Here is a 25,701-nt window from a genome sequence, read left to right as displayed (position 1 = left end):
TCGATAGGGCTAAGGTCCGGGCTATTGGGAGGCCAGAGAACCACCATTATCTCGAGATCCCGAAGCCAAAACTTGGTCATTTTAGCGGAGTGTGAAGACGCGTTGTCGTGCTGGAAATACGGTGGCCGACAGCCTCGGACTTCCTGGGCCTCGAGCCAGTCAAAAACGATAGGGATTATATGCCTGCAGTACTCGGGGGCGTCAATGCCTGTCTCGTCAGCCCAAAAGTAGGTCGGGCCCTTGACTTTGCCTGCAAACGAGCCCCAAAACATAAAGCCGTGACCTTTTTGCTTGATGCGTGCAAAAGTAGCCGGGTCTTCGCATTGCCTAATTGTTAGATAGCGGTGGCCTTTGAGGGGTTGGTTAAAGCACCAAACCTCGTCAGACCAAAGGATAGGGCCAACCCCGGCCTGCACCCAATGCTCTTCTGTTGGCCAACGTGATAAAGCCCAATTTGCAAGATTGAGCCTCATTTGCCGGATCCTGGGCGTAAGGGGTAGCTTGGTACCTTGAGGCATCCTTTTATACTAAAAGGAGTGCATAAAAGTATGTATTGCATCCCGACCCCAATCTGAAAAGCCAGGGACTAACCAGCGAAGGTCAGCCCAAGGGATTTGGCGGTGACGAGCGTCATCTTCAAGGAAGGCCTCCAATGCATGCACTTGTTCCTCGGTAGCCCGCTTTGGGTGCGGGCCAACCCTGCCGGCTTTTTGGGGCGTGGCAGGGCCTTCGCATGCGAGTTGAACTTGGAACGGGGAATCGAGACACCGGGTCCGCTGGAAACCTGCTTTCGCCGAACGGGCTTGAGCGAGACGGGTGGCTGGCTAGTGGTTTGCGCCACCTCAGGAAATGTGACTGCGATGGAACAGCGGACTGCGGGCGGTGCACACGACGGTAATTACCAGGACGTGCTCATGCGTCGGGACGGAGCGACACGTGAAATCCGGGAGGCTCCCGGGTCTCGACCACATGTGGAACATTGCTTGGCGGGCTGATCAAATTGCCCCCTGTCCTCGCCAAGCCTGGCGTCCAGAGTGCTGGGACGTTTCTCGGTCCCTCAGTTGAGTGAATCGCTTTTGTGTTCGCCCAACGGGTTGCCGTCCATAGCCGAGACTGTGGTGCGCCTTTTGAGGATTCACTTTCGGGTGGAACATCAGGCATCACCGTCGAGTGGTTGGCTGTATGGGAACTGGGGTTTCCGGAGCGGGAATGGTTTGGGTTTGGGGTGAGATTGGGCCAGATGGATCAGCTTTTACCGCCCGCCCTTAACCCTGGAGAGCCAGGTTGGCTGCACGCTCTGCTGCGGAACCATTTCCCCAGGAAATTCCTGCAGGGACGCGCTCAATTCATTCAATCGAAACAACCAGCCAAGATCCCACGTCGGCATACAACATGTTTTTCTTCGGCGGCGGCAAATCTTTTAACCCAGACAAGGACATTCCCGACCTCTCGGGCCGGGTCGTCCTCGTCACGGGCGGCAACATCGGGCTGGGCAAAGAAACGGTCTTGCAGACCTGCAAGCACGGCCCGGCCCGAGTCTTCCTTTGCGCCCGCTCCGAGGCGGCCGCCCACGCCGCCATCGAGGACATCGAGCGCGAGGTGCCCGGCTCCCACAAGCTCATCACATTCGTGCAGCTGGACCTCGCCTCCTTCGCCAGCATAAAGGCCGCCGCCGCCTCGGTGCTGGCGCAGACGGACCGCCTCGACGTGCTGTGCAACAACGCCGGCATCATGGGCACCGCCCCGGCCGTCACCGCCGACGGCTACGAGCTGCAGCTCGGCGTCAACCACGTCGGGCACGCCCTGCTGACCCGCCTGCTGCTGCCGCTGCTTTTACGCACGGCTGGTGCGGGCGGGGTGGGTGGCAATGCCGCCGCCGCCGACGTGCGCGTCGTGAACCTCGCGTCTGAGGGCGAAAAGTTCTGCACGGCCGACCCGTGGACCGCCGACGCGCTGCCGGCGTACAAGACGCCGCAGGCCGACCGCTGGTCCTTGGGGCGCTACGGCGTGTCCAAGCTGGCAAACATCCACCACGCCCGCTGCCTGGCCCGCCGCCACCCATCCATCACCGCCGTGGCGGTCCACCCGGGCGCCATCAACACGGGCCTGACGCGCGGGCCCAAGGAGTCGTACCCCTGGATCGGCCGCCTGATCGAGCTGATCGTGCCCTGGGTCATGCCCGGGCCCAGAAAGGGCGCGCTGAACCAGCTGTGGGCGTGCTGGGGCGAGGGCGTCGTCTCGGGCGAGTACTACACCCCCGTCGCCGTCACGGGCAAAGGGTCGGCGCAGGCGTGCAACGACGACATGGCGGAGCGGCTTTGGGAGTGGACGGAGAAGGAGCTTGATGCTTGTGCCTGGTAGGCTGCTGATGGGTGGGAGGCTTGTGGGGTGAAGGAGAGGGTTATTTTGTGGGAGGAATTATTTAGTCAAAAAAACATGTAGCAGGGCAAGGCAGGTAAGCTTGCAGAGCTTGGTAGGTGTTGTTTTTCTCTTCTTTTTCCGTCACACCCGCTCTACATTGGCTTTGGACACCAGGGCCCATTGGCGAGCAATGAGGCGCTCGTCGCGTTCTTGAGGATCGTGGCCATATCTACCGGTGGGGCATCTACAGCTGAAGGTTGTCGCAGAGGATATTTGACCCGATCGCCAGCCCTCTGGCTGATACGTGAGGCTTCACTTTTGGCCTTTGTGTGGCGCAATGGAGTTGCAACGAAAGGATCGTGGGAATTAAACGGTATGTGCTATAAAGATGTTTCACATGCACGACCCCAATCTTCGGTATCATTGCTGCCGTTCTCTTTGTACTCCCCTTTACAGTATTAATAGCGACATATTAAGTAATTCGGTAGGTACCTATATTGGGCGGTAATCCAGTAGTGCATCCGAGGACCTGATACCTACCTAAGTGGCTAAGTGGCTACCGAGGTGCGTTGCATGTTTACATTCCGAGCTTGTAATCTAGACAGATGTATTGACGCTTAAGCCCCATGGGTGTCTTTAAGTCCCGCCACGTTCCCCCTTTATCATCCCCAGGTCCACAGAAAACGGATAAGGATTAAGGAAGGCATAACGAAAATTGAAGAAATAGAATGACACCAGATAATATGGATTAAGAAAGATAAAGAAGAAAATCAGAACGCGGTGTTATACAAGAAAAATAAGGGAGCAAAGCTAATTAGAATAAAAATGAAAGGCAGTAAAATGAAGGACTCAACGCAAAAGGAATGGTAAAAAAGCAATAAAAAAACACGGGCAAAAACGCGATCTTGGAGAGAATCCACCCCAAGACGGCTCACTTGCTGGTCTCCTCGCTCTCCTCGCTCTCCTCGCTCTCCTTAAGGAGCTTCTGAAACTCCTCCGGACTGATCAGCTGGGCGAGGAGATCCCCATCCCCATTCTTAATCATGTGAATGCGCCGCGCCTTGGCCCTTTTCTGGGCACGCTCCTCCATGGTGTTGGGATTCTCGACGCACTGCATCTTAAGCTGGGCAGCCTCCTTCACGACGCGCATGTTCGAGCACGCGATCTTGGACGTGAGGGCTTGGTGCTGTGCGTCAACTCGTGCCAACACGGCGTTGACATACATCTTGGAGATGCCCGGTGCGGTGCTGAACAGAGATACGCCTTTGTAGTAGTCCTGCTTGTTGCTGCGCAGCCCTTGCAAGGCCTTGGAGCGCCAGCGGCCGGCTTTACCCCACCAAGTCGCACCGGGTCTAGCCGGGTCGTAGAACTTCACCAGGGCCCTGGTTTCAGCCGAATTTGCGTGCAACAGGCTTTCGGCCTTGCTCCCCACATCCGAGACGCATTCATCGAAGCGGTCCAGCAAAGAATCGAAGTTCACGAGCCGCTCCGCCATCAGTTCATCCTAGTCTTCGAAGGCGAAGCAGCGGCCGAGACCGGCAGCCGGGAGGCCATCTAGTTCAAGTGCCAGAATCACGTAATCTCTATCGACCTCAGTGGTGGCCTTGAGTAGGGCCGATTGCGCATTGTTTAGGGCGCGATGGGACCTGCGCACCTTCTCTTGGCAGGCAAGTACCTGCTTGTACTCGGTGTTGCACCGAGCGAGAAAGTAAACGTGGGCGAGCTTGGAAAATAAAACCATGGTGGCGCCGTCGATGAGTGTTGAGATTGAATTTGGTCTCGGTGCGGTTTGTTGGTGGGTGTTACTACTGGCTTTGGTTGAGGTGCGGTTGTTGGTAGGGTTTGGTGTTGTTTTGAGGGAGAAATTGATGGTGATACTAGGCTTCGTGCTGTGTTGAAGAAAATATGGATCGCTTGAGAGAGTCTCTCGTGACTTTCATACACAGTCTTAAAAGATTCACGTTGCTGGAGAGTTGGTAAGGTCGTTTGATAAAAAAAAGGGTCAGTTCTTTGTTTTTCCGCAATTTACAAAAAACCACGAAGGACACAAGCAAGCCCTCATTCGGTAGTTTTTAGCAAAGCGCTTTGTTGCTTCGGAGAGCCCATTCCAGCCACGTCCTTTATGCCAGATATAGCATTAATATATTTTTAATAGGCCATTTGCTTTGTTCTCAGTCGTGCTTCGAATGCTACTGGCATGAGCTCAGCGATCCTGACGGACCCCATACCCCTAACTTCATCCAGCAGCAAAGACCTGATGCCGTGCTTTTTTTGGTCACCGATCAAGTACCGTTCTAACAAAGGTGCCAGAAATAGCTTATACTGCTCCAGACTTGACCGCCACCGCACGCATCTCCTTCAGAATGATGTCGGAAGCCTTCTCCCCAATGACAAAGGCAGTGTTGCACGTGTTCCCGCCGATGTTCTCGGGCGGGATGCTCAGGTCAGCGACCTTCAAGCCCTGGACGCCGTGCACGGAGAGGTCGGGGCCGACAACGCCGCCCTGCTCGAGGGGCGCCATCTTGGCCGTGCCGAGGCTGTGCCACGTCGTCGCGACCTGCTCGCGGATGAACCGCTCGATCGCCAGGTCGTCCTCGGCGTCGTACTCGACGTCGCGCACCTCGGCCGCCACCGGGGCGGCCGCGAGCCCGATGCAGGCCGCCTTGGACCCCGGCGGGAATGGCGGGTGACCGCTCGGGATCTCGCCGCGGAAGCAGGGCATGCGGCGGGCGATTTCGCGCTGCTTCTTGTATGCCCAGATCATCTTCTTGACGTCGATGTCGTGCTCGTCCTTGAAGTAGCCCGTTTCGAAGTCGAGCGGGTCCGCCACGGACGGCCCGCTGATATGGACGAATCCGCGGCTGTATGGGTAGGCGCTGTACGTCCCCAGAGCGAGATACTGGCCCTTGGGAAGCATAGCAGCATGCACATGTCTAGGCAGGTAGGTAGCGTTCATGGTGGGTGATGTCAGCTCGAGCAAGAACGTGAGGGGACCTGTGAGGGAGGAGTGGAGCATATGATCAACTGACCCTGCCAGTGCGACGTAGAGCATATCGGGCCTGTTGGAGTCGTGGCCGAAGTCCCGGTTCCAAGGAGTCTCAAAGTCGGGCCCGAGCGAGGCCACATCCGCCGCTTTCATGCGGATTTTCGAGCACGCGTCGTAGCCGTTCCACCCGAGGCGCCCGCTCTGCACGGCGTCGGCCGCCGCCAGCCTGCCCGACAGGAGCGAGTCGACCGTCTCGCGCTCCTCCAGCGCCGACTCGTACCCGTAGATCATGAGGTGGTGGTCCTGGTAGTCGGCGCCGACGCCGGGCAGCGGGACCTGGAGCGGCACGCCCGCGCGCTCCAGCACCACGGGCGCCCCGATGCCGGAGCGCTCCAAGGTGGCGGGCGTCCCGAGTGCGCCGCACGACACGACCACCTGTCGGCGGGCGCGGACGACGCGGGGCTGCTGCTGCGTGGCCGGGAGGCCGCTGCTTCCGCCGTCGGCGGCGGCCAGAAACTCCGGGGTCGGGGTGAGCTCGACGCCGACGGCCCGCTTCGAGGCGGCTCCGTGGGCGTCGACGCGGTCCTCGAGCAGCACGCGCACGGCGAGGTGCTCCGTCAGGACGTGCAGGCTGGGGTAGTCGTTGGTGGGGAGGCCCGTGTCCATGTCGCGCAGCTTGGGGTGGAGGTAGGTGTGCGCGGCGTCCTGGCGCCGGCCGGTCACCGGCGAGACGGTCCTGAGCCACTTGCCGACCCCGTCGTTGGAGTCGAGGTCCTGGAGGTCGACCATCTGGGGCACGTCGAGGACACTGGCTGCAGTGTCGAGGAACTCGGCCTCGACCCGCTCGGAGCGAAAGGTGCCGCTAGAGATTTGGACGGGGCCCTCGTAGCCGTGCACCGCCGGGGACCCGGGGCCGTGGTAGGTTTCTAGCTTCTTCAAGAACGGAAGCAGCTCGTCTGTGCTCCAGCCGGGAGCTTTCCACGCGTCAAAATCCGACCTTTGGGCTCTAGTATACAACAGGAAGTTGATGGACGAGCCGCCGCCGAGCGTGCCGCCGCTCGCGACGATAGGCTCGCGCCCGCCGAGCTCCTCGGACTTGCGGCCCTTGTAGAAGATCGCCGTCTTCATCTCGGGCAGGAGATTGGCGGGCGCAAACACCGGGTGGATAATGTGGGGGACATCAAAGTTGTCACGGCCTCGCTCGATGACGAGGATGCTCACATCCGGGCCCAGCTCCTCCGCAAGGCGGCCTGCTATGACACATGCTGCCGTCCCACCTGCGCGATCGAGTAAATGTCAGTACAAGGGCGAGCCGAGGAGACCCGGATTGCACTTGCCGCCTGCGATTATCACATCAACCTCCTCTAAATCCTGCGGCAGTCGGTTGGAGATGCCCATGGTTGCGGGCCTGGCCTAGCGACGAGAGATTGTGACTTGGCTGGATGAAGCAAGGAGGCAATCTCCCCGAAACGCAGGGCGATGGAGGGGGTGTTTAGGTCGAGGTTGCAGGTTAGGCTCCAGCGAACCGCGAATCGTTGGCTTCGGCGTCTGTGAGGGGTTCGCCGAATGGCCGAGTGGTGGGTCGCCCGGTGGTGCTCTAGCGCCCGCTTTACGGAGAAGAGCGAAGGAGTCACTACCTTGCCGCGGTGAGGTCCGATGGATGGTGTGGTCCCGAATGGTCCAAGGCTGCGGTCAAGATCGCGGGACACCCACGGCTCGAGACCAGTGGTATTCTGTCCCAGGGAGCTGTGGGATGCATGTCTTATACATCGCACATGGCTTCGGTGGCTGACGCCTCCCAGTAGCGCTAGCAACTCCCGTCCCGGCATCACTGGCTGGCATCAGTTCTGTACTACGAGCGATACGACCATGATTCTGTCATTGGCTAGACGCCCGGTCCGGCCCATTACCTGAGGAGGAGAGCATTATTTTCGTGCGGGGAAACCGTCGGGATTCCGGCGCCATATTGGAGGGCTGACGGTGTGGTGGACCCGATAGGTCCAGGAGGTTGTGATTGGCGTCTGTACCCGGCTGCATTCGGTGCGGACGTGCCCTTGGCAGGTCGTGGACAGTGGCGATGCGCTGCCTTCTGCGCCATCCTGGATCCCATCCAACTCGACCCGTCGACAATACTACTTCCCCTCATTGCTCAGGGCCCTGTATAGTGTAACAAATATGGGTACAGCGCGTTGGGGGTGATTTGACGTGTCGCCAGCCACTCAGCGAACTGCTTGGTAACGATGACCTCCCTTGCGATACTTGGCCAATTACAAGCTAGAAGAGTGAAACTAGAAGAGCCGTGCTTGTTGCATAGTGTCATCCAAGAAAGTAATGATCTCGAGGTTCAGCATCACGTTGACTACGCATACATTTAGTCGTGTATATACATATATTCTGTACCATGCCAAAAGCGAAGGCCCCGCTTAGTGGCTGGTAGCTACCAAGTGGGTCTATATCCTTTTGCGACAGAAGGTCATTCTAACCCATACCCACGTCACCATCCCCTCCTCCGCATCCGCTTTCTGCACAGGCGACGACGCTCACCTCGGGGGCGCCGGGGTCCATCTCGAAGTGAAACCAATCCCAAGTTAGCTCGTCGAGCTGCCTCGCGTAGCACTTATAGCCGAGCTCGGTACACTCGGCCGCCGTCGCGACGCCCTGCGCCATGGCCGCGAAGAGGCGGTGCCAGGGCTGGGGGTCATTCGTGAGGACCGGAATCTTCTCCCGCAGGTAGTACATACAGAGGCGCTGCAACTCGCGCCCCTCGCGGCTGTAGCTCTTGAACCGGGAAGGATCGGCTTCGCAAATTGGGTTGCCATCCACGCCGGGGTCCGTGTCTGGCTTTCCCTCCAGAAACAGAAGGCCGTCGAGGGAAGCGCCGAAGGGGAGGGTCATGACCAGCGGCTTCGTCCAGAGCAGCACGCAGGCGATACCGGGCCAGTCGGGCCGGATCATGATGTTGTACACGTCGAGGCAAGTGTTGTTCAACACCATGGGCCAGTCCTGCCCATCGCTGAGGCAGTTGCCGCCGCCTGCCAGCCGTAGTAGCGGCTCACATACGAAGTCGACAAATTGCTTCAGGATGCCGACGTACTTGTCCTGATTGTCGCGCAGACCGAGCCGAGAGCAGCTGGCCAGGAGTGGGCGCCCAGCGCGAGACACGATTCGCCACACAAACAGCTCTGGGTAATTGGGTGCCAGACCCATGTTGCCAACATAGGTGTACTGCGGGACGAAGTTGCCGTATGCCCCTTTTGCCCTGGCGAGCTGGTCCTCATCCACCGTCTCGTGAGTTATGTAGAATTGAGTCATAAGGGTGGGGCTGGTGACGGCGGTGTCTATGATCTCGACCATGTAGCTGTTAGGGAACTGGCACTCGGAGGGGTACGCGTGCACGTTGAGCGGCCGCTCCCGGGCCTCGTATGGACCGACGCCCTCTAGGTATGCTTTGAGGTAGTACTCCTCGCACTCGGCGCGGTCCAAGTGCTCCCAGTCCTTGAAGAAGTCAAGCATGAGTCCGATTGCCCGTGGGTGGAGCCGCGAGCCATTTGCGGCCGACTCCCAACCCACCGGATCGGGCTTCGACCAGTCCTTGTAAACCCCCTCAGAGTCACCCTCGGAATCGTCCTTGGAATCGGAGATCTTCAGGCCCCGGACAGACGCGATGACGTCTAGCTGCTTGAGCAACTCTTTTCCATCCGCTCGAACGCCTTGTTCGTGCATGGTGGCTATCAAGTCGTCCATCTTCTCCAGGCCCCGGACAGACGCGATGACGTCTAGCTGCTCGAGCAACTCTTTTCTCTCCGCTCGAACGCCTTGTTCGTACATGATTAACTCGTGCTCGGCTTGGTAGTCTAGCCGCTCCTCCTCCTCTTCTCGCTCCACACTCACACTCGTTTCCACACAATCATCGGGGTGAATATACTCCCTGTCGAAAGGAAATATCCACATTGTCCCTTCTGCAGTGGCCAGCTTCAGGCTTCCAGCTTCGTCCAGCCCCGGGCTTCCAGCTTCGTCCGTCGAGTCCGAACTGAAGCTCATTTCCGAATCCGAGTCCGACTCGGTATCATTTCCCGCCTTGAGTCTCTTGGCTGGAGGGGGGAGGGTGGTGTCGTCATCTTCCGTGATGGGCCTCTTGCGTGAGAGCGGGAGGGTGGTAAAAAATATCGACATATTGTTCTTTGGTCAAGATTCGAGTACTTGGGAAAGAAAAGAGAGTTTCTTGGCCAAGATTCGAGGACTTGGTAGAGAAAAGGGAGTTTCTCGATCAATATCTAAGTACTTCGTAAAGAAAAAAGGATTGTGAATGCAACAAAGGGCCTACAAAACTACAACGGAACGCTAGGGGCCCTTTATTTAAATAGCTTCCTTTTTGTGCAATAACAAAGCCTTTTCCATAACATCCAGGGTGTGCACCGTGACTCCCGTTTAAAAAGAGGTGTAAAGGTGTGGGCGCGAGCCCGGGAAGTTTTTTGCTTGTATAAAGCTTAAAGATGCTCAAAGTCAGGCGGTTGTTTCCCCAATCTTCAACCGGCAAAATCTCTAGTCTGCTGCAGCTACCTTTCCTTCTTCAGGATGTCTTCATTTTCAAAGAAGCTCTTGTCCTTGCTCCCGTAGAGAGCTAGGTAAGTTATAAACGCCGCAAGCTCCTCTACACGTACCGACCAGTTCATTCCCATAACAAGGCCTAGTACGCTTGTTGCGATGGTGTCTTTTGGCAACACGCCGCCCGGCCTGACTATGAGCGTCTGCCATAGCTTTTCATGTTCTTCCGTGAACTTCATGGCCTCGTTTTCAAACACGCTCTGGATAAGCAGATATATCAGCAATCATCTTTAGGTATCCGGTCGCTGATATATGTAATTACAGAATATTACCTTGATCTTCCTCGCCGCCGGAATCAGGTGCAAGCCCTTGCTTTGGTCCGTCTCGACCATCTGCCCGCTGAGGTAGATGAATCTGAACTTTGACAAAGCTTTGGAGCCTTCCGACCCAGAAACAGCATTGCTTTCAAGGATCCGAACGAAAGACGAGATGAACGCCAGGGGGTAGTCTAGGTTGGACGTGGTGTCGCCATCGAGTGTTCCCAGAGCCCTACAAGAGAGGCTATAAGTACACAGGATCGGATGGGTGGCTGACAGCGTCCCGGATAGAGTTGGCGACTTGGGCAACTCACCAAATCATGGCGTCTGCGTCCTTCACAGTCTCCAATCTATCATCGGGCCAATCCCCGAAGTCTTCCATGAGGACTGTTGTAAGTTTATCGTTTCCTTGAACACTCTTTGCAAGTGGCCGTCGGGCGAAGGCGACGACAGTCGTAACCTGAGGATTGTCGAGGCAGTGGAGCAGGGCCTCGCTTCCGATGAGGCCCGTAGCTCCTGCGACCAAGACTTTCATCGTGTGTCTTGTCCCGGACTGAGCCTGCCTGCGATCCACCGCGCAATTGAGGACGTTCGTTGGAACCCAACTGACGCTGGTGCGCGGCCTCGATATCAGGATCGATGGAGAGCAAGTCAGGGCAAGACACGGAGGACGCGATGCCAAAAAACCGCGGGAGGGGCTGCGATTCTCCACAATCGGACGAAACCAAGGCGAGGGTCATGGATTCGACCAGGTTAGACACGGTCAACTGGCCAACCCTGTGGGTTTATATCCTTATGACCGCGTGTCATGGCCTAACCGACAGCCCCATACGGTCAGTCGAACAACCTTGGTCTCCTGGAAGCCTGGCGCAGTTCGTTGGTTGGGCCACCGTCGCCACCGGGGCGCCTGCGGAGGCCAAGTCCGAGGAACCTCGGACTTGGCCCCGCTTTTACGGCGTCCATGATGTGTCCTGGGCGGCCGATGCGATTATCACCTGCGCTGGCATTGGGTGGTTTGATACCGTTCTGCGCATGGACCGCCGACGCTAGGCTTCGTCACACCGAAGGCCGCGATGGGCGTGTTGACGGCCGACTTGGGTCGGAGTTGTGTTGATGCTACCAGAGTGAAGTGAATGAATGGCAAGCCCAAGAAGGGGTTGGTTGGAGGAGGCTATTTTAGGGGAAACATTCAGCCCGGTAGGGTAGGGCTTCCGTGAGAAAGGAGACAGGCGAGGGCCCACCACGAAGGGCTACTGCAGGCCAAGAAATCCCGCCGACCGCAACTTGACCAGGATGGGTCTCTAGGCAAAGAGAGGCTGGAATTTGGGCATGAATGAAGCAGGCAAACATTACCGGTCAAATTAGTGAATTACAGGGCTGTGCCCGCTAAATTGTAAGTCTTTAGTGGCAGCACAGCATGTGTGCGCAGGCTCAAGCTGCTGGGGTCGTGCCCGGTCTCAATCCAATCTCAATCCCAGGAAGGCGGCTGGGCTGGGTCCAAGGAGCGTGTAATTTCCTGACCCTCTCCACCCACCCGGAGTCACGCCATCATTCAGTCCTTCTGATCGTCATCCTCCTTATCACCCTTTTCACCATTGTCCTGAGGCTCGTCCGAGCCTTCGGACGCCTTTTCGTCCTCCTTGGACGCCTTATCATCCTTCTCTTGCTTCTCCTTGCCCTTGTCATCCTTCTGTTCCTTTTCTTTGCCCTTGCCCTCCTTATCCTGCTTATCATCCTTACCGCCCTTACCTTGCTTTTTATCTTTCTGCTTCTCCTTCTTCTCCTCCTCTTTCTTCTTGCGTTCTGCCTCCTCCTTCTCTTTGCGGATTCTTTCCTTCTCCTCTGCCTCGAGTCTACGCCACTCCGATTCCGACATCTCTCGGATCGTTCTTCCGTGCTTCGAGTCGCTGATCCTCTCTGCGGCCTCCTTGTTACCGCCCTCACCGATCCGGGCCCGCCCGATCAGGCTAACCATGATGGCCGAGCCGACGACAAAGGTGAGCACGAAGCGGTATGTGCCATACCACGGCGGGGCCCAGCCGCGCGTGGACGCGTGCGAGTCGAAGTAGTAGAGACCCATGAAGGCGCCGAACTGGCCGATGAGCGCGTACTCGACCGGCATCAACAGCGTCGGCCAGGCGATCGCGGGGGCGGCGACGCCGAGAGCATACCGGAATCTGGTTCGCTTCGGGTCTGGCGTCGTCGCTCCATACTCGAGACCCTGTAGGCATTCACGATGTCAGCCATACGAGGGTTTCAAGGCGCTTTCGAACGCAGGGTGCGGGTTGCTTACCCAGTGGATCGCTCCGAGAAAAGAGATGATGACTGCGCCGTATCCTAGCTGGATTGCCTCAAGCTGCTGGAGGAGGCTCTGCGCAGTCGCGTCCTTGAGCAGGAGAGTGTTGAAGAGCGCGTTGGACGACCATTGCGTGTTGAGATTCCAGCCCAGATACAGTGTCGAAAGCGAGGTCCCGAGATATGGAAGCGTCCCTGCGAGACCGAGCTTGTATGACAGCGAAGGAACGCTGGAGAGGTCGAACGTGTCCTTGACGGTTTTCTGCGTGGTTCACCTTAGTCAACGAGAGTCTAGGATGTCGGAGCAATGTGGTTGCCTACCAAGTCGGACTTGAGGCCCCGTGTGATGTCGTCGTCGCTTTGGCTTGCCTGACCCGATGGCTCAAACACGGCACGGACGGTAGAGGCGGAGGTTACGGCATCGGGGTTTGCCTCGAGCTTCTGACGGGCGACCTCTTTCTCACCTTCCTTGTCCACGCCAACAGGGATTTTCGTCGAATATTGCAGCTGTCGAACGGACCGCGGAGGTACAATGTGATATCTGGGAGCCTTGGGCTTGGTTACGAGTGTCGACAGGTACCGAGCCCGGTCTTGCGCCAATGCAAGGTTTGCAGCCGCGCGAATCTCGGCGGCCTTGGCTGACAGCAAGGCCATTTGTCGGGAAGACCGAAGCATTTTTGCAGACTGCGACGGAGTTTTGGTCTCAAAAATAGATTATCTCGCGATACTTGGAACCGGCGCTGCTACGAGACCACCAAAGAAAGACAAGAAACGCCGGGATGCAGTTTACGACGAAACGGGAGGAGGCCCTGGCTGGACACCCTTCCCTTTTCTAGCCAGGGCGAACGTCCCTCCTGCCCGGAGCTGGTAGCAGTTGCAGCTTTCATGTTTTTGCTTGGGCGGCCCGGTTGAGCTCCCATCTGCCCGCTGGTGGTGACGTCAGATGTAGCACACTCACCAAATCAGAGCTCCGTGCAGTCCAGACCCGCGTGTCGCGGTTGCAGACCTGGAACACCCATGGCCCCTGGTGTTAGTAAATTCGGCGAATCATGGATGTCACGATTGTTTAGGTAGAATCCAGACACCAGGAAACGCAGTGAATTGCGAACCCAGTACGTAGAGGCGGCGACATTTCACTATCATGTCAGTGACAAGATGCTCACCTCACGTTTTCTTACAATTGAAGCTGCACTGGCCTCTTACATCACGGCACTCGCTTTCATCCGTTTTTGACATTGCCCAGACATTCATTCAAGCTCCTCCCTGGCAGTCATCAACCCCACAAACCCCACGTTGTGTGATGACGCAGGAGCACGGACCACATCCCACGCGTCATCCACTTCCAGCTCTTCACTGCGCCACGAAATCCTAGGAGACCAAGACGTGGGAGCGGGAGCGGTCGGCGCCTTATTTGTTCCTTGTTTCGGCGTCTGTTTTGGCCCAGATGCCACATCCAAGGCGACTAGATCTCCCCATTCGCCCACCTCCTAGGCCTTCATACGATACTTGCTCTTTCAGTATCATCCTATTCTAGACTTGCCAGCAGACAGCATCGCGGCCCTCAAGGTTGGACCACCCCACCAAGCTGCATGCCGCCTCGTGCTGCACCTGTTGCCCACTGACGCACCTTTGCCGCCCGTAGACCCTATTATCCCACGTGTGCCATCGACGTCAACAGTGCTTCTCGATACCCCTCATTCTTCGGCGCTCCGCGAACCTACGATACCCTACGATCGCGCCGACTGGCCCTGTCACCCATGAGTTTCTTTAACGGTTCCTGAAAGCTACACCCCAAGCTTGCCCCTGCCCGGGTCACGGCGGCCCTGCTATCGCCATGTTGGAAGGGCTGGTGGCCGGTCTGATCAACCGGTTCCTGGGCATGTATGTCAAGAACTTCGATCCCGCCCAGCTCAAGGTCGGCATCTGGTCCGGTGACGTCAAGCTTCGGAACCTCGAACTGCGCCGCGAAGCCCTCGATCAACTAAAGCTCCCCCTCAACGTCGTCGAAGGCCATCTCGGAACCCTGACGCTTGTCATACCGTGGTCCAACCTGCGCGGCGCCCCCGTTAAGGTCTACATCGAAGATGTCTTCCTCCTCGCCTCGCCCAAGGAGGAGGCCGAATACGACGAGGTCGAGGAGGAGCGGCGGAGGCAGCGCATCAAGATGGACAAGCTCGACTCGGCGGAGCTGCTCAAGGAGAGGTCCCAGGAGGGACTCAGCCAGGAGGAGCAGAAGCGCAGCCAGAGCTTCATGGAGAGCTTCGCTACAAAGATCGTCGACAACCTGCAGGTCACGGTCAAGAATATCCACATCCGCTACGAGGATTCTATATCTGCCCCGGGCCATCCGTTCGCCCTCGGAGTCACACTGCAGGAGTTTAGTGCCGTTAGCACTAACGGAGAGTGGAAGCCTGCCTTCATCCAGGACTCGACGGGCACCACACATAAGCTGGCAACCCTGGGTGCGCTTGCCGTGTACTGGGACACGGATGCCGACCTGTTTGGATCTGGCCGCGAGGCGGAAACGCCCGGGGAGGAGGCCCCAACACATGAGGAGCTCACCCAGAAGTTCAGGGACATGATGCCAGACGACGACGGCTCCCAGAACCACGCCCACCAGTTCATCTTGAAGCCTGTCAGTGGGCAGGCCAAGATAGAGCTGGACAAGTCCGGAAAGACCGAAGTACCAAAGTTCAAGGCAAACCTTCTGTTCGACGAGATTGGCCTGGTTCTTGACGACGATCAGTACCGGGATGGGCTGATGATGGTGGACCTGTTCCACTATTTCATCCGCCATCAGGAGTACAAAAAGTACCAGCCCAAGGGCGTCACACCAAAGGAGGATCCGAGAGCCTGGTTCCGGTTCGCCGGCAATGCTGTGCTAGCCAAGATCCACGAGAGGAATCGCCGATGGTCGTGGGACTACTTCAAGGAGCGTCGCGATGACCGCTTGCGGTATATCGAGCTGTTCAAGAAGCGGAAGCAAAACCCTAACCTTGAGCCTGATGACAACGAAGAAATCACAAAACTCGAGCAGAAGCTCGACTATGAGGATCTGCGTTTCTGGCGGTCCCTGGCGCGAAATCAGCTCAAGAAGGAGAATGCCGCCGCCCTGAAGAACCAGCCCCCCAAACAGGAGCAGCAGCAGGGATGGATAGCCTGGGTCTGGGGTGCCAAGCCTGCGACTGAGCAGCAGCCTACGGAGGACGCGGAGAACACAAAGATCACAGAAGAGCAGAGGAAGGAGCTCTACGACGCCATTGACTGGGACGAAAAGACGGCGCTTGCCGATGCCATCGACGAGCCGCGGGAGACCGTGAAGCTGCAAATCGAGGCTTCCCTTAGCATGGGGAGCTTGACGCTCAAACAGAACCCCCACGGTAAAACTCGGGATCTTGTCAGCCTCCACTTTGACCTGTTCAAGGCGAAAGCCGTCAAGAGGGTGGATTCGGTCTTTCTCGACTTGGGCCTGGGTGGGCTCAGAGTCAACGACGGCACAACACCCAACACGTTTTTCCCTGAGATCGTCAGGGTTAAGGATGCCCCAGATACCAGGAGAAAGAAGCGCTTGTCGATTGTCGAGCTCGAGAGGCACGAAGAGGAGGCTTTCTTCCAGCTCCAGGTCGAGCAGAACCCCCTTGACGGCCAGGGCGATATCGCCGTCACGGCAAAGCTGAACCCGCTCGAGATCGTCTGGAACCCCAACATCGTCGTCGGGATCGTCGACTTCTTCAGGCCGCCAGAAAGGCACATGGAGTCCATTACGGCCCTCATGGAGTCCGCCGGGGCCACGGTGGAGGGTCTCCGAGAGCAGACTCGTGCTGGTCTCGAGTTTGCCCTGGAGGAGCACAAGACCATCAACGCAAAGCTCGACCTCCAAGCCCCCCTCATCATCGTCCCGTTGAGCATCACGACTGACAAGTCTACATGCATCATCCTCGATGCCGGGCACATCAGCGTGAACAGCGAGCTCGTTGATAAGGACACGCTGAAACAGGCCCAGTCCAAGCAGAACCAGTCTTATACAGAAGAGGACTTCAAGCGTCTAGAATCGTTGATGTACGACCGTTTCCTGGTCAAGCTCACTTCGACACAGCTCCTTATCGGCAATTCCATCGAGGAGACGAAGGCGCAGCTGACGCAGAGAGACGAGTCTAAGATGATGCACGTGGTGGACAAGATCAATGTCGATTTTGTCGTCGCCATTTCAATTATGCCCAAAGCCCCTAACCTCACTCGCGTCAAGATATCTGGTCACATGCCAGTACTCCATGCAGTTGCGTCCGACACCAAGTACAAGAATCTCATGCAGATCATCAACGTTGCCGTCCCGAAACTTGGGGACGAGCCCCAAGCTGCTCACAGCGAGACAGAGATGAGGCCCAAGAGGCCACGCCTGTTGAGCAACCTGTCTAGCCGATCTGCGATTAGGAAATCACGCGCTAGAAGCTCGTCACACCTCATTTCTTTCGCACCAACACAGCAGGCCGCCATCGTGCTCAGCGACGCGGGTGATGACGATGACGAGTTCCAAGACGCCAGCGACGGCTCCGTCAACCAGCAACTCAAGATGCAGCAGAGAACGTTTGAGCTCAAGTTTGCCGTCGACGAGCTTCGTGGTTCGCTGTACCGCAGCGACCCCGACGGAAAGAAGCCCGACGCGCTGCTGGTCGAGCTGGTCGCGCAAAATTTCGATCTGGAATACTTCATCCGGCAGTTCGACATGGTGGCCGAGGTCTCGCTGGGTTCAGTCACGGTCGACGACTTTGTGTCCAACCCCACCGCCGAGTTCAAGTCTATCGTCTCGTCCGGCGACGTCGAGGACCGCGAGCAGCAGCGCGAGCTTGTGCACGTCAAGTTTGTTAGGGTCAACAAGGAGTCGCCCGAGTTCATGTCGATCTACGAAGGCGTCGAGACAAACGTCAATGTCGCCGTGTCCACCATCAACCTCATCGTCACCCGCAAGACTCTGCTTACCCTCCTGGACTTCATCCTCATCACCTTTGCTAACAACAACAACAATAACAACACGCCGCAAAAGGCAGTCACCGATGATGGCTCCGAGGTAGAAATTGCGGTTGAAGCGGCTGGACCTCCGCAGCAACAGCAGGCGGGCGCCATCAAGGTCAAGGTGGACCTCAAGAGTATTCGGATGATTCTCAATAACGACGGCATCCGCCTCGCAACTCTATCGTTCAACCACGCAGACGTTGGAGTTTTTATGCTGGGCAAGACCATGCGTGTGTCGACAAAGCTTGGAGACCTATCCCTGATTGACGACGTTAACCTCGGCGTCTCGGAGGAGTCAAATCTCCGCAAGCTGGTCACCATCCAGGGAGATGACCTTGCCGACTTCCGGTACGAGACCTTCGACTCCGAGTCCAAGTCGTATCCCGGCTACGACTCATCCATCCATCTCCGCGCCGGCTCGGTCAAGGTCAATTTCATCCAGGAGCCATTCAGGAAGATTGTCGCTTTCCTTGTCAAGTTTGGCAAGATGCAGGCCATCTTCAACGCGGCCAGGCAGGCAGCAGCAAACCAGGCAACCCAGCTTCAGCAGAGCAACAGCCGCATCAAGTTCGATGTTATCATCAAGACGCCCATTGTTGTCTTTCCACGAGTCGTCATGAACAATAACCCGCAGCGGGATCTGATAACGGCCTACCTTGGAGAGATCTACGCCCAGAACAAGTTCGCTCCGCTGGACGACTCGGAAAATTCAGAGATCGGACAGAAGCTATCGGCTGGCATCAGGAACATCAGGCTCACGTCGCTTTTCCACTACCGCGAAGATCGGTCAGAAGAGCTCGAGCTCATCGACCACGTCGACTTTGGCTTCAAGATGACGTACGCCGAGCACAGGGAGGGCGTCAAGCGGCCAGACCTAGAGATACAGGGCCACATGACGGACTTCTATCTTCGCGTCACCCAGCACCAGCTTCGATTTCTTTTGGAGATCTCGAGGTCAGTCCCTGCCGCCTTTGCCGGGGACCCCGAGGATGCCGACGAGGCGGCCGAAAAGGACGTGGACGCCGGGACCCTCCAAAGGGCAAAGACGCAGTCGTCGGAGAGCAGTGGATCGTCTGGAGAAGAGGCCGTCAATCTCAGTCCCGAGATCGGCATGCAGTCTCAAACGTGGACGCGTCTTGATCTGGTTTTTAACGTCCACACCATCGGCCTGGAGCTCATCAATGGGTTCGAGGATAGGCCAATTGGCGATGTCCAACAAGCCAGCCTGTCCAGATTCTCACTTGATGACAGCAAGTTAAAGCTACGGATGCAGGCAAACGGTGCTTTGGAGGCCGAGTTCGTCATCCACTCTTTTACCATCCACGACAGCCGATCGCAAGAGAACAACAAGTTCAAGAAGATCATGACCTCCCGTAACAAGAAGGTGCAGCAGTTCATGGCTAGCGTCTCGATGACGAGCGGCAAGGTTCGCGATGTGATCGCCATGGTCGCCATCGACAGTCCCCGGGTCATCTTTGCCCTGGACTACATTTTCATGCTGCAGGGATTCGTCACGACTGCACTTGCCGTGGAGGAGTCCGGGGTCCCTGTCGAGGAACTGCAAAGTCCAATAGAAACGCCAGACGAATCGGATGCCGACTCGATGCAGGTGGCTTTTGCGGGACAGAAATCCGGCAGGAGCAGTATCAGCCGCGACGTTCAGCAGCCCACAGCAACATCGGCGGAGACCGAGCCGACCATGAACCTTGCCTTCCGCGTCAATGTCGTCGACGCTCAAGTCATCCTGATTGCGAATCCCCTGAGTCCCAGCTCGGAGGCGATAGTGCTAGGCACCAAGCAAGTGCTTCTTTCACAACAGCACGCATTGACCTTCCAGATCTCCGAGATTGGCATGTATCTCTGTCGAATGGATCGCTTCGAAGAGTCTCGCCTGAGGATCATTGACGACTTCTCTATCCGGCTATCGATGGACAGCTCAAAGCCCACCGAGAGTAACATCCATATCGACATTGAGCCTCTTATCCTGCGGCTTTCGCTACGGGACATTCTCGTCGCTCTACAGATTCTCCAGAAAGCCTCGGAGCTCTCTAGCAATGACCAGCCAGACTCGAAAGAAGGCGCGGCAGATGCGAAGGCCAAACAGTTACGACAGGCTGGCCTCAAGCAGCGCACGGCTAGCGGAAAAGGCCAATCTACGCTGGTGGCAAACAAGACGAAGACGGTCACGACCGCCGCTAGCAACAGACATCCGCAAGGATCGGGAGGTCCGCACGACGTATCTAAGCCAGTCCCCAGGCGAGAGTCTCTAACCGCTACCATCGATGGGATTCGGGTCGTCCTGATTGGTGATCTTCACGAATTGCCGATTCTTGATCTCAGCATCAAAGACTTCACCGCCTCGGCGGAGGACTGGTCCAGCAGCCTGAAGGCGGAGACGGCCATCGAAATGTACATCAACGTCTACAACTTCTCCAAGTCTGCGTGGGAGCCACTGCTTGAGCCGTGGAAAGTAGGCTTTGGCGTCGCCAGAGATCAGGACTCCGGGCTCCTGTCCGTCGATGTGACCTCGAGACAGACGTTCGACGTGACCATCACGACAGCGACGATTGCTCTTGCGTCCAAGTCTTTTGCCTTCCTCACTCAAGACGAGGATGTCCTGGGCAAGCCTCGCGACGTCAAGGCGCCGTACCAGATCCGCAACCACACCGGCTTCGACGTGGTTGTCAGCGCCAAGAACCCCAAGTCGGAAGAAAACATCAGTCTCAGGCTGGAGGAGGGCCAGGAGGCCCCCTGGAGCTTCGAGCACTGGGAGAAGATGCGCGAGAGCCTCATGTCGGAGGCCAACTCCAGTAATGTTTCGGTGCATCTCGAGGGAAGCGGATTTGACGCAGTCAAGAACGTTCGTCTGAACCGCGAGGGGGAGTTTCTGTACGGCCTCAAGCCCAAGGCCGAAAAGGTGCTTCACCGGATGCTTGTGGAAGTGTCGCTCGGCAAGGACAACGTGAAGTATGTAACGCTGCGGTCGCCGCTCCTGGTCGAGAACCAGACGCAGATACCTGTCGAGCTCGGGGTTTACGACGCCCAAGAGGGACATCTGCTCAAGATCGAAAAGATAGCCCCGGGCGAGTCGCGCCCAGCGCCAGTGGGGGCCGTGTTCTTCAAGTCACTCTTGGTGCGCCCAGACTCTGGCTTTGGCTACTCCTGGTCGACCGAGACGCTGTGGTGGAGGGATCTCCTCAAGCGACCGACACGCACCATGGTGTGCAAAGGGGAGCAGGGCGACCCATTCTACTTCCAGTTGCATGCCACCTTCGAGAAGGGCAGCCCCTTGACCAAGTATGTTCAACTTTTCCCTTGAGGACCATTGCCTTGCTGACGTCTCATCTAGCACCTACCCCTATATGCGAGTCAAATTGTCGGCGCCGGTCGTGCTGGAAAACTTGCTTCCGTATGACTTCAAGTATCGCATATATGACAAGAACACGAAGAAGGATTGGACGAACTTCCTTAGAAAGGGTGGTGTCAGTCCCGTCCATGTCGTCGAGCTGTCGCACCTACTGCTTCTAAGTGTGGACATGCAAGACACGGTCTTCAAGGCCAGCGAGTTTGCCATAATCAACCCTGGCAGCACCGACGACTTCAAGAAGGAGATGACCTTGACGTGTAGGGACGAGCAGGGGCTGAACTTGAACCTGCGTATGCACTACTACCGTGTCCCGGACGGTGGCGGCGCGTTCAAGGTGACGGTCTACAGCCCCTACGTGATTCTCAACAAGACTGGCCTTGACGTCAACATCCGGTCCAGGGGCTTCATGCAGCACGCGAAGGCCGCGCCCGGCTCTGGAGGACGTCAGCTTGTCGATGCATCAGAGAACAACAGACCCAAGGCCCTTCCGATAATGTTTTCGTTCGGAAACGATGACCACCGCAATCGCGCCTCGCTAAGGGTGGGCGACTCTGAATGGAGCAAGCATCAAAGCTTCGACGCCATCGGTAGCACCACGGATGTTGTGCTGCAGTCTACCAGCCGCAACGCCGAGATCCACGTCGGCATCTCGGTGCAGTCGGGCGAAGGCAAATACAAGATGACCAAGGTCGTGACCCTGGCTCCGAGATTCGTGGTCCAGAACAAACTAGGGGACGAGATCAACATCCGTGAGCCCAGCTCATCGAGCCTCCTGTCGCTCCAGTCGCAGGCGCTGCAGCCTCTGCACTTCCTCCAGAGGACATCGGTCAAACAGCTGTGCCTCTGCTACCCGGGGGTCAACAGCCAATGGACGTCTCCCTTCAACATTTCCGACATTGGAACCACGCACATCAAGCTCGCCAAGCCAGGACAGAGACAGCGGCTGATTCGGGCCGAGGTCCTCATGGAGGATGCCACCATCTTCATCACACTGAGCATGGAAACCAAGAGCTGGCCATTCAGCATGCGCAACGAGAGCGATACCGAGTTCACATTCTACCAAGCCAACCCCAATGTGGACGAGGACGGGGATGAGGACAGGTCAGGCTGGCGGCAGATAAGATATCGACTCCCTCCGCGCAGCATAATGCCCTACGCGTGGGACTTTCCGGCCGCCAAGCACAGAGAAGTTGTCATTAGCGCCTTCGGCAAGGAGCGGCATGTCAAGCTCGCCGAGATTGGCAACCTCGTCCCGATGAAGTTTGTGGCGCCATCGGGCCAGGCCAAGATCATCGACATCAACGTTGCTGCCGAAGGACCAACTCAGACGCTCATTCTGAGCAACTTCAAGCAGTCCAAGAGTCTATACCGACAAAAGTCGGGTCTGCGCCGTACGAACACGCAGTCGAGCATGAGCACGGATGGCGGGTTCGAAGTGAAGAGCCAGGATGTCGGCACCACCTTCCAGGCCCAACTGAAGCTCGCGGGCATTGGCATATCGCTGATCAACTCGCAGCTGAGGGAGCTCGCCTATGTCACGCTCCGCGACGTGCTGCTCCGCTACAGCGAGTCGCCCCTGTACCAGACAGTCAGCCTGGCTGTCAAGTGGATACAGATCGACAATCAGTTGTACGGTGGCATCTTTCCGATGATCTTGTACCCAAGCGTCGTCCCCAAGAGGGCACAGGAGATTGACGCGCACCCGTCGCTCCACGCCATGGTCACACGCGTCAAGGACGACTCGTACGGAGTACTATATATCAAGTACGCCACGGTTCTTCTTCAACAAATGACGGTCGATCTGGACGAGGACTTTGTGTACGCGGTCCTTGACTTCTCCAAGGTTCCCGGGGCAGCGTGGGAGACGGAAGTGGACGAGGGCAAGCTCTGCGACGACAGCGTGGACATCCCAGAGCCCAGGCAGCAGCAGGCGGCGCAGGACATCTACTTTGAGCTGCTGAACATCCAACCAATGCAGCTCGACCTCTCGTTTGTACGCACCGAGCGCATCAACGCCGAGGACAAGACGTCTTCACGGAACCCGCTCATGTTCTTCCTCAATGTCATGACCATGGCCATCGGAAACGTCAATGACGCGCCGCTTCGGTTAAATGCGCTCATGCTGGAAAACGTGCGGGTTTCCATCCCACTGCTGACACAGAACGTATCGAACCACTACAGCCAGGAGGCGCTCTACCAGGTGCACAAGATTCTGGGATCTGCCGACTTCCTCGGCAATCCCGTGGGTCTGTTCAACAACATCAGCTCGGGCGTGGCCGACGTCTTCTACGAGCCGTACCAGGGGCTCATCATGTCGGACCGACCCGAAGACATTGGCGTGGGCCTGGCGCGCGGGGCGGCTTCGTTTGCGAAGAAGACGGTCTATGGCTTTTCAGACTCGTTCTCCAAGTTTACGGGCTCCATCTCCAAAGGCCTCGCGGCCGCAACGCTGGACAAGCAGTTCCAGGACCGCAGGCGAATCAGTCGCGCACGCAATCGGCCAAAGCACGCGCTCTATGGTGTCACGACGGGCGCCAACTCGCTCTTCACCTCCGTCGGGTCAGCAGTGGGCGGGCTCGCGCGCAAACCACTTGAAGGGGCGGAGCAAGAGGGTGCGCTCGGGTTCTTCAAGGGTGTCGGCAAGGGCGTGCTGGGCCTGACGACGAAGCCCGTGATCGGAGTGCTGGACCTGGCCTCCAACGTGTCAGAGGGCATCCGCAACACGACAACCGTGTTTGACGGGTCTGAGCTCGACCGGGTGCGGCTGACGCGCTTCATCCCACGCGACGGCATCGTGCGACCGTACAGCCAGCGCGAGGCACTGGGCCAGTCGTGGCTCAAGCAGGTAGACAACGGCAAGTACTTCGACGAGGAGTACGTGGCACATGTGGAGCTGCCACGGGAGGACGTGGTGGTGATCGTGACGTATGCGCGCATCCTGCTCATCCGCAGCCGGCGGCTGACGGCCGAGTGGGACATACCGCTCAAGGACATCCAGACCATCTCCAAGGAGCGCACAGGGCTGAGCCTGTCGCTGAGGGGCGGGGCTAATGGGCCGTTCATCCCGGTGGGCGAGGAGAGCGGGCGGGCGTTCCTGTACAAGAGCGTGGCGGTCGCGGTGGAGGAGTTCAACCGCCGGTCGAGGGCGCTCGAGTAGAGTGTGGGCGGGAAGGTGAAGCCTGGGCGGCGAAGGAAGAGGAGTGAAGCATCCGGGTCTTGAGGTGGAAGGCACTTGTTGATGACCATGGGAATCACAATGGATGGGGGCATTTTATGAACATGTTTACGGCGGTGTCTTTTCTTTTTCCTATCAGAGCAATTGTGCCGCTCTCCCTACAACTGTTTCTGTTATTGTCGGGCTGTTTGTTACATTTGCCCCTAGAGCTTTGTACAGGTGTTGGATTGTAACAGCATAAAAGTGTACGAGGTTTGCGTCGGAATTGAAGTAAAGCACCTGGTCCCTACCTTTCAGTGTGCAAGCTCGGCACTGATTTCTTGTACCGCATTTGGGCATTAACTTGCTGACGGCGCCGCTTGGTGCACTCCGCAGTTACGGAAACCTCTGGTTGGTGCACCAAGACAGGCGGGGCCACACGGCAAGTTTCCAGAAAGTTGTCCAGGTACCCTGCACCTGCTTACCAGGTAGGCGCATACACGAAGTGCGGCTCCTCGGAGAGAAAAAAAAACCCCCCTCTCTCTCGTGACCGAGAGGACCAGGCATACGGGGCGGGAATACTTGGGTGTAGCACAAAACAGAGCTAGGCGGCCTTGGGAGCGGGTCAGTTACACCTGGCTGCCTGCCCTGACCGGGGATTTTTTGCTACCCGTCAGACGCGGGTATTTCGGTGACGTGTTTCTTTTCTTATGGTCAAGGGTATTGGAATGTGGCATTATGTCACACTCGTCGGGCAGTACAGTCCTTGGGCTACGATAGCAAAAGCACTTGAAATGGGGATAGGTATAGAAGCGGGGAGGGAGGGAGGGAGGCACGGAGGTAGACGGGTATCTGCCGATCCCCCTCCTCTCCCCGCAATTATTGGCCCTGAATACGAAGGGGAAGTGCTTGGCACGATGGGGCTTTTGATGCAGGGATTGCAGCCTAACGGTCCGGGGAAAAGGCTGTTCGTGATTGGGGGAGTATGGCGGGGACGATGCGGCTGATTTTTAGGCCTCCTCTGCGGGGACAATACGTTTTGTGAGGGGGACCGCATAAAGCGGGCCACGCGCACCCACACAGTATCGCCACAACACAAGTTGGCACCGCAGCCAAATTAGGAGTGAAATAAAACAACGAAAATAATTAATGCATGCAACGATATAGAATAACAACAACGTAATAACAAGCAACAATTCGTGCAATTAAAAGTTTTTTTTTAGGGCTGCAGCCTTTTAAACAACGGTAACTAACGCGGAAAACCACGTTACCTTTAGCGCCAGCGGGAAAGCGCTGCTTTACAGTTAAATTAAAGCTTAAAGCGTGTTATGGATCCGTATGTAATACGGATTACGAAACCCAAAAAGTAGTTCTTGGAACTGAAAGCTTTGCATATAAGGACCGCTTTTAGTCCTCTTAAAACGAGGACTTTTCTTACCACTTTCCTTTTTATGTCGTAAAATAACATTATTATTAAGTAACCCCTTTATAGCTTAATTTATTACAGGGCGTGCGCTTACGCTTTTATAACTTTTCCAGCTTTTTTTTTTTTTAAAAAAAAAAAAAAGGCGTGCGCTTGCGAAAGATTTTGTCAGGAGCACGGGCGAGACCGCCCGGCAGAAAGCGGGGAGCGTTAAATGCACGGGCGAAACCGCCCGGCAAAAAA

The 25,701-nt window shown here is 57.0% G+C and overlaps 9 protein-coding genes across 9 annotated transcripts in view; 3 read left to right on the top strand and 6 right to left on the bottom strand.

Moving 5' to 3' along the window:
• Positions 1 to 1,292: 1,292 nt before the first annotated feature.
• On the top strand, positions 1,293 to 3,018 carry GGTG_04485 (hypothetical protein). The gene has a single exon (XM_009222282.1). It carries the CDS (start codon positions 1,393 to 1,395, stop codon positions 2,359 to 2,361), a length of 969 nt encoding a protein of 322 aa, XP_009220546.1. The 5' UTR covers positions 1,293 to 1,392; the 3' UTR covers positions 2,362 to 3,018.
• A 274-nt stretch (positions 3,019 to 3,292) lies between these two features.
• GGTG_04484 (hypothetical protein) lies at positions 3,293 to 3,856 on the bottom strand (the record flags this gene model as incomplete). The annotated part of the gene is made up of 1 exon (XM_009222281.1): positions 3,293 to 3,856. One exon carries the CDS (start codon positions 3,854 to 3,856, stop codon positions 3,293 to 3,295), a length of 564 nt encoding a protein of 187 aa, XP_009220545.1.
• An 822-nt stretch (positions 3,857 to 4,678) lies between these two features.
• On the bottom strand, positions 4,679 to 7,052 carry GGTG_04483 (hypothetical protein; the record flags this gene model as incomplete). The annotated part of the gene is made up of 3 exons (XM_009222280.1): positions 6,685 to 7,052; positions 5,391 to 6,624; positions 4,679 to 5,294 (listed from the first exon to the last, which is right to left on the bottom strand). The coding sequence occupies exons 1-3, from the start codon at positions 6,743 to 6,745 to the stop codon at positions 4,679 to 4,681; spliced, it is 1,911 nt and encodes a 636-aa protein (XP_009220544.1). The 5' UTR covers positions 6,746 to 7,052.
• A 617-nt stretch (positions 7,053 to 7,669) lies between these two features.
• Positions 7,670 to 9,520, bottom strand: GGTG_04482 (hypothetical protein; the record flags this gene model as incomplete). The annotated part of the gene is made up of 1 exon (XM_009222279.1): positions 7,670 to 9,520. The coding sequence occupies one exon, from the start codon at positions 9,518 to 9,520 to the stop codon at positions 7,826 to 7,828; it is 1,695 nt and encodes a 564-aa protein (XP_009220543.1). The 3' UTR covers positions 7,670 to 7,825.
• Positions 9,521 to 9,680: 160 nt separating this feature from the next.
• Positions 9,681 to 10,806, bottom strand: GGTG_04481 (hypothetical protein). The gene is made up of 3 exons (XM_009222278.1): positions 10,524 to 10,806; positions 10,225 to 10,441; positions 9,681 to 10,152 (listed from the first exon to the last, which is right to left on the bottom strand). Exons 1-3 carry the CDS (start codon positions 10,742 to 10,744, stop codon positions 9,904 to 9,906), a joined length of 687 nt encoding a protein of 228 aa, XP_009220542.1. The 5' UTR covers positions 10,745 to 10,806; the 3' UTR covers positions 9,681 to 9,903.
• Positions 10,807 to 10,848: 42 nt separating this feature from the next.
• Positions 10,849 to 11,259, top strand: GGTG_04480 (hypothetical protein; the record flags this gene model as incomplete). The annotated part of the gene is made up of 1 exon (XM_009222277.1): positions 10,849 to 11,259. One exon carries the CDS (start codon positions 10,849 to 10,851, stop codon positions 11,257 to 11,259), a length of 411 nt encoding a protein of 136 aa, XP_009220541.1.
• A 249-nt stretch (positions 11,260 to 11,508) lies between these two features.
• Positions 11,509 to 13,729, bottom strand: GGTG_04479 (hypothetical protein). Its single transcript, XM_009222276.1, has 4 exons — positions 13,668 to 13,729; positions 12,826 to 13,510; positions 12,503 to 12,766; positions 11,509 to 12,430 (listed from the first exon to the last, which is right to left on the bottom strand). Exons 2-4 carry the CDS (start codon positions 13,177 to 13,179, stop codon positions 11,762 to 11,764), a joined length of 1,287 nt encoding a protein of 428 aa, XP_009220540.1. The 5' UTR covers positions 13,180 to 13,510; positions 13,668 to 13,729; the 3' UTR covers positions 11,509 to 11,761.
• Positions 13,730 to 13,872: 143 nt separating this feature from the next.
• Positions 13,873 to 24,366, top strand: GGTG_04478 (vacuolar protein sorting-associated protein 13). The gene is made up of 3 exons (XM_009222275.1): positions 13,873 to 14,070; positions 14,147 to 20,811; positions 20,864 to 24,366. The coding sequence occupies exons 2-3, from the start codon at positions 14,339 to 14,341 to the stop codon at positions 24,036 to 24,038; spliced, it is 9,648 nt and encodes a 3,215-aa protein (XP_009220539.1). The 5' UTR covers positions 13,873 to 14,070; positions 14,147 to 14,338; the 3' UTR covers positions 24,039 to 24,366.
• A 978-nt stretch (positions 24,367 to 25,344) lies between these two features.
• The window catches only part of GGTG_04477 (hypothetical protein), a gene marked incomplete at both ends in the record, with an annotated part of 1,527 nt that continues 1,170 nt past the window's right edge, over positions 25,345 to 25,701 (bottom strand). The window contains one exon of the mRNA XM_009222274.1: positions 25,345 to 25,519. Coding sequence (XP_009220538.1) covers positions 25,345 to 25,519 — 175 coding nt within the window. The remainder of the gene's footprint in view (positions 25,520 to 25,701) is intronic.

The sequence above is a fragment of the Gaeumannomyces tritici genome (assembly GCF_000145635.1).
Source record: "Gaeumannomyces tritici R3-111a-1 unplaced genomic scaffold supercont2.2, whole genome shotgun sequence".
Classification (NCBI taxonomy): Eukaryota; Fungi; Ascomycota; class Sordariomycetes; order Magnaporthales; family Magnaporthaceae; genus Gaeumannomyces; species Gaeumannomyces tritici.
Note: the sequence above shows the minus strand (reverse complement) of the source record. Positions and strands in the feature narration are given on the sequence as shown.

What these genes read in the sequence shown, in the direction of transcription:
- GGTG_04485 (XM_009222282.1), top strand. Translation starts at nt 1,393, where the DNA reads ATGTTTTTCTTCGGCGGCGGCAAATCTTTTAACCCAGACAAGGACATT.
- GGTG_04479 (XM_009222276.1), bottom strand. Translation starts at nt 13,179, where the DNA reads ATGCTTCGGTCTTCCCGACAAATGGCCTTGCTGTCAGCCAAGGCCGCC. An exon ending in GGGGCCTCAAGTCCGACTTG is followed by an intron (nt 12,767 to 12,825) that starts GTAGGCAACCAC and finishes TGAACCACGCAG; the next exon opens with AAAACCGTCAAGGACACGTT. An exon ending in TTCTCGGAGCGATCCACTGG is followed by an intron (nt 12,431 to 12,502) that starts GTAAGCAACCCG and finishes GAATGCCTACAG; the next exon opens with GGTCTCGAGTATGGAGCGAC.
- GGTG_04481 (XM_009222278.1), bottom strand. Translation starts at nt 10,744, where the DNA reads ATGAAAGTCTTGGTCGCAGGAGCTACGGGCCTCATCGGAAGCGAGGCC. An exon ending in GACGCAGACGCCATGATTTG is followed by an intron (nt 10,442 to 10,523) that starts GTGAGTTGCCCA and finishes CCTCTCTTGTAG; the next exon opens with GGCTCTGGGAACACTCGATG. An exon ending in CGGCGGCGAGGAAGATCAAG is followed by an intron (nt 10,153 to 10,224) that starts GTAATATTCTGT and finishes CTGCTTATCCAG; the next exon opens with AGCGTGTTTGAAAACGAGGC.
- GGTG_04478 (XM_009222275.1), top strand. Translation starts at nt 14,339, where the DNA reads ATGTTGGAAGGGCTGGTGGCCGGTCTGATCAACCGGTTCCTGGGCATG. An exon ending in AAGGGCAGCCCCTTGACCAA is followed by an intron (nt 20,812 to 20,863) that starts GTATGTTCAACT and finishes CGTCTCATCTAG; the next exon opens with CACCTACCCCTATATGCGAG.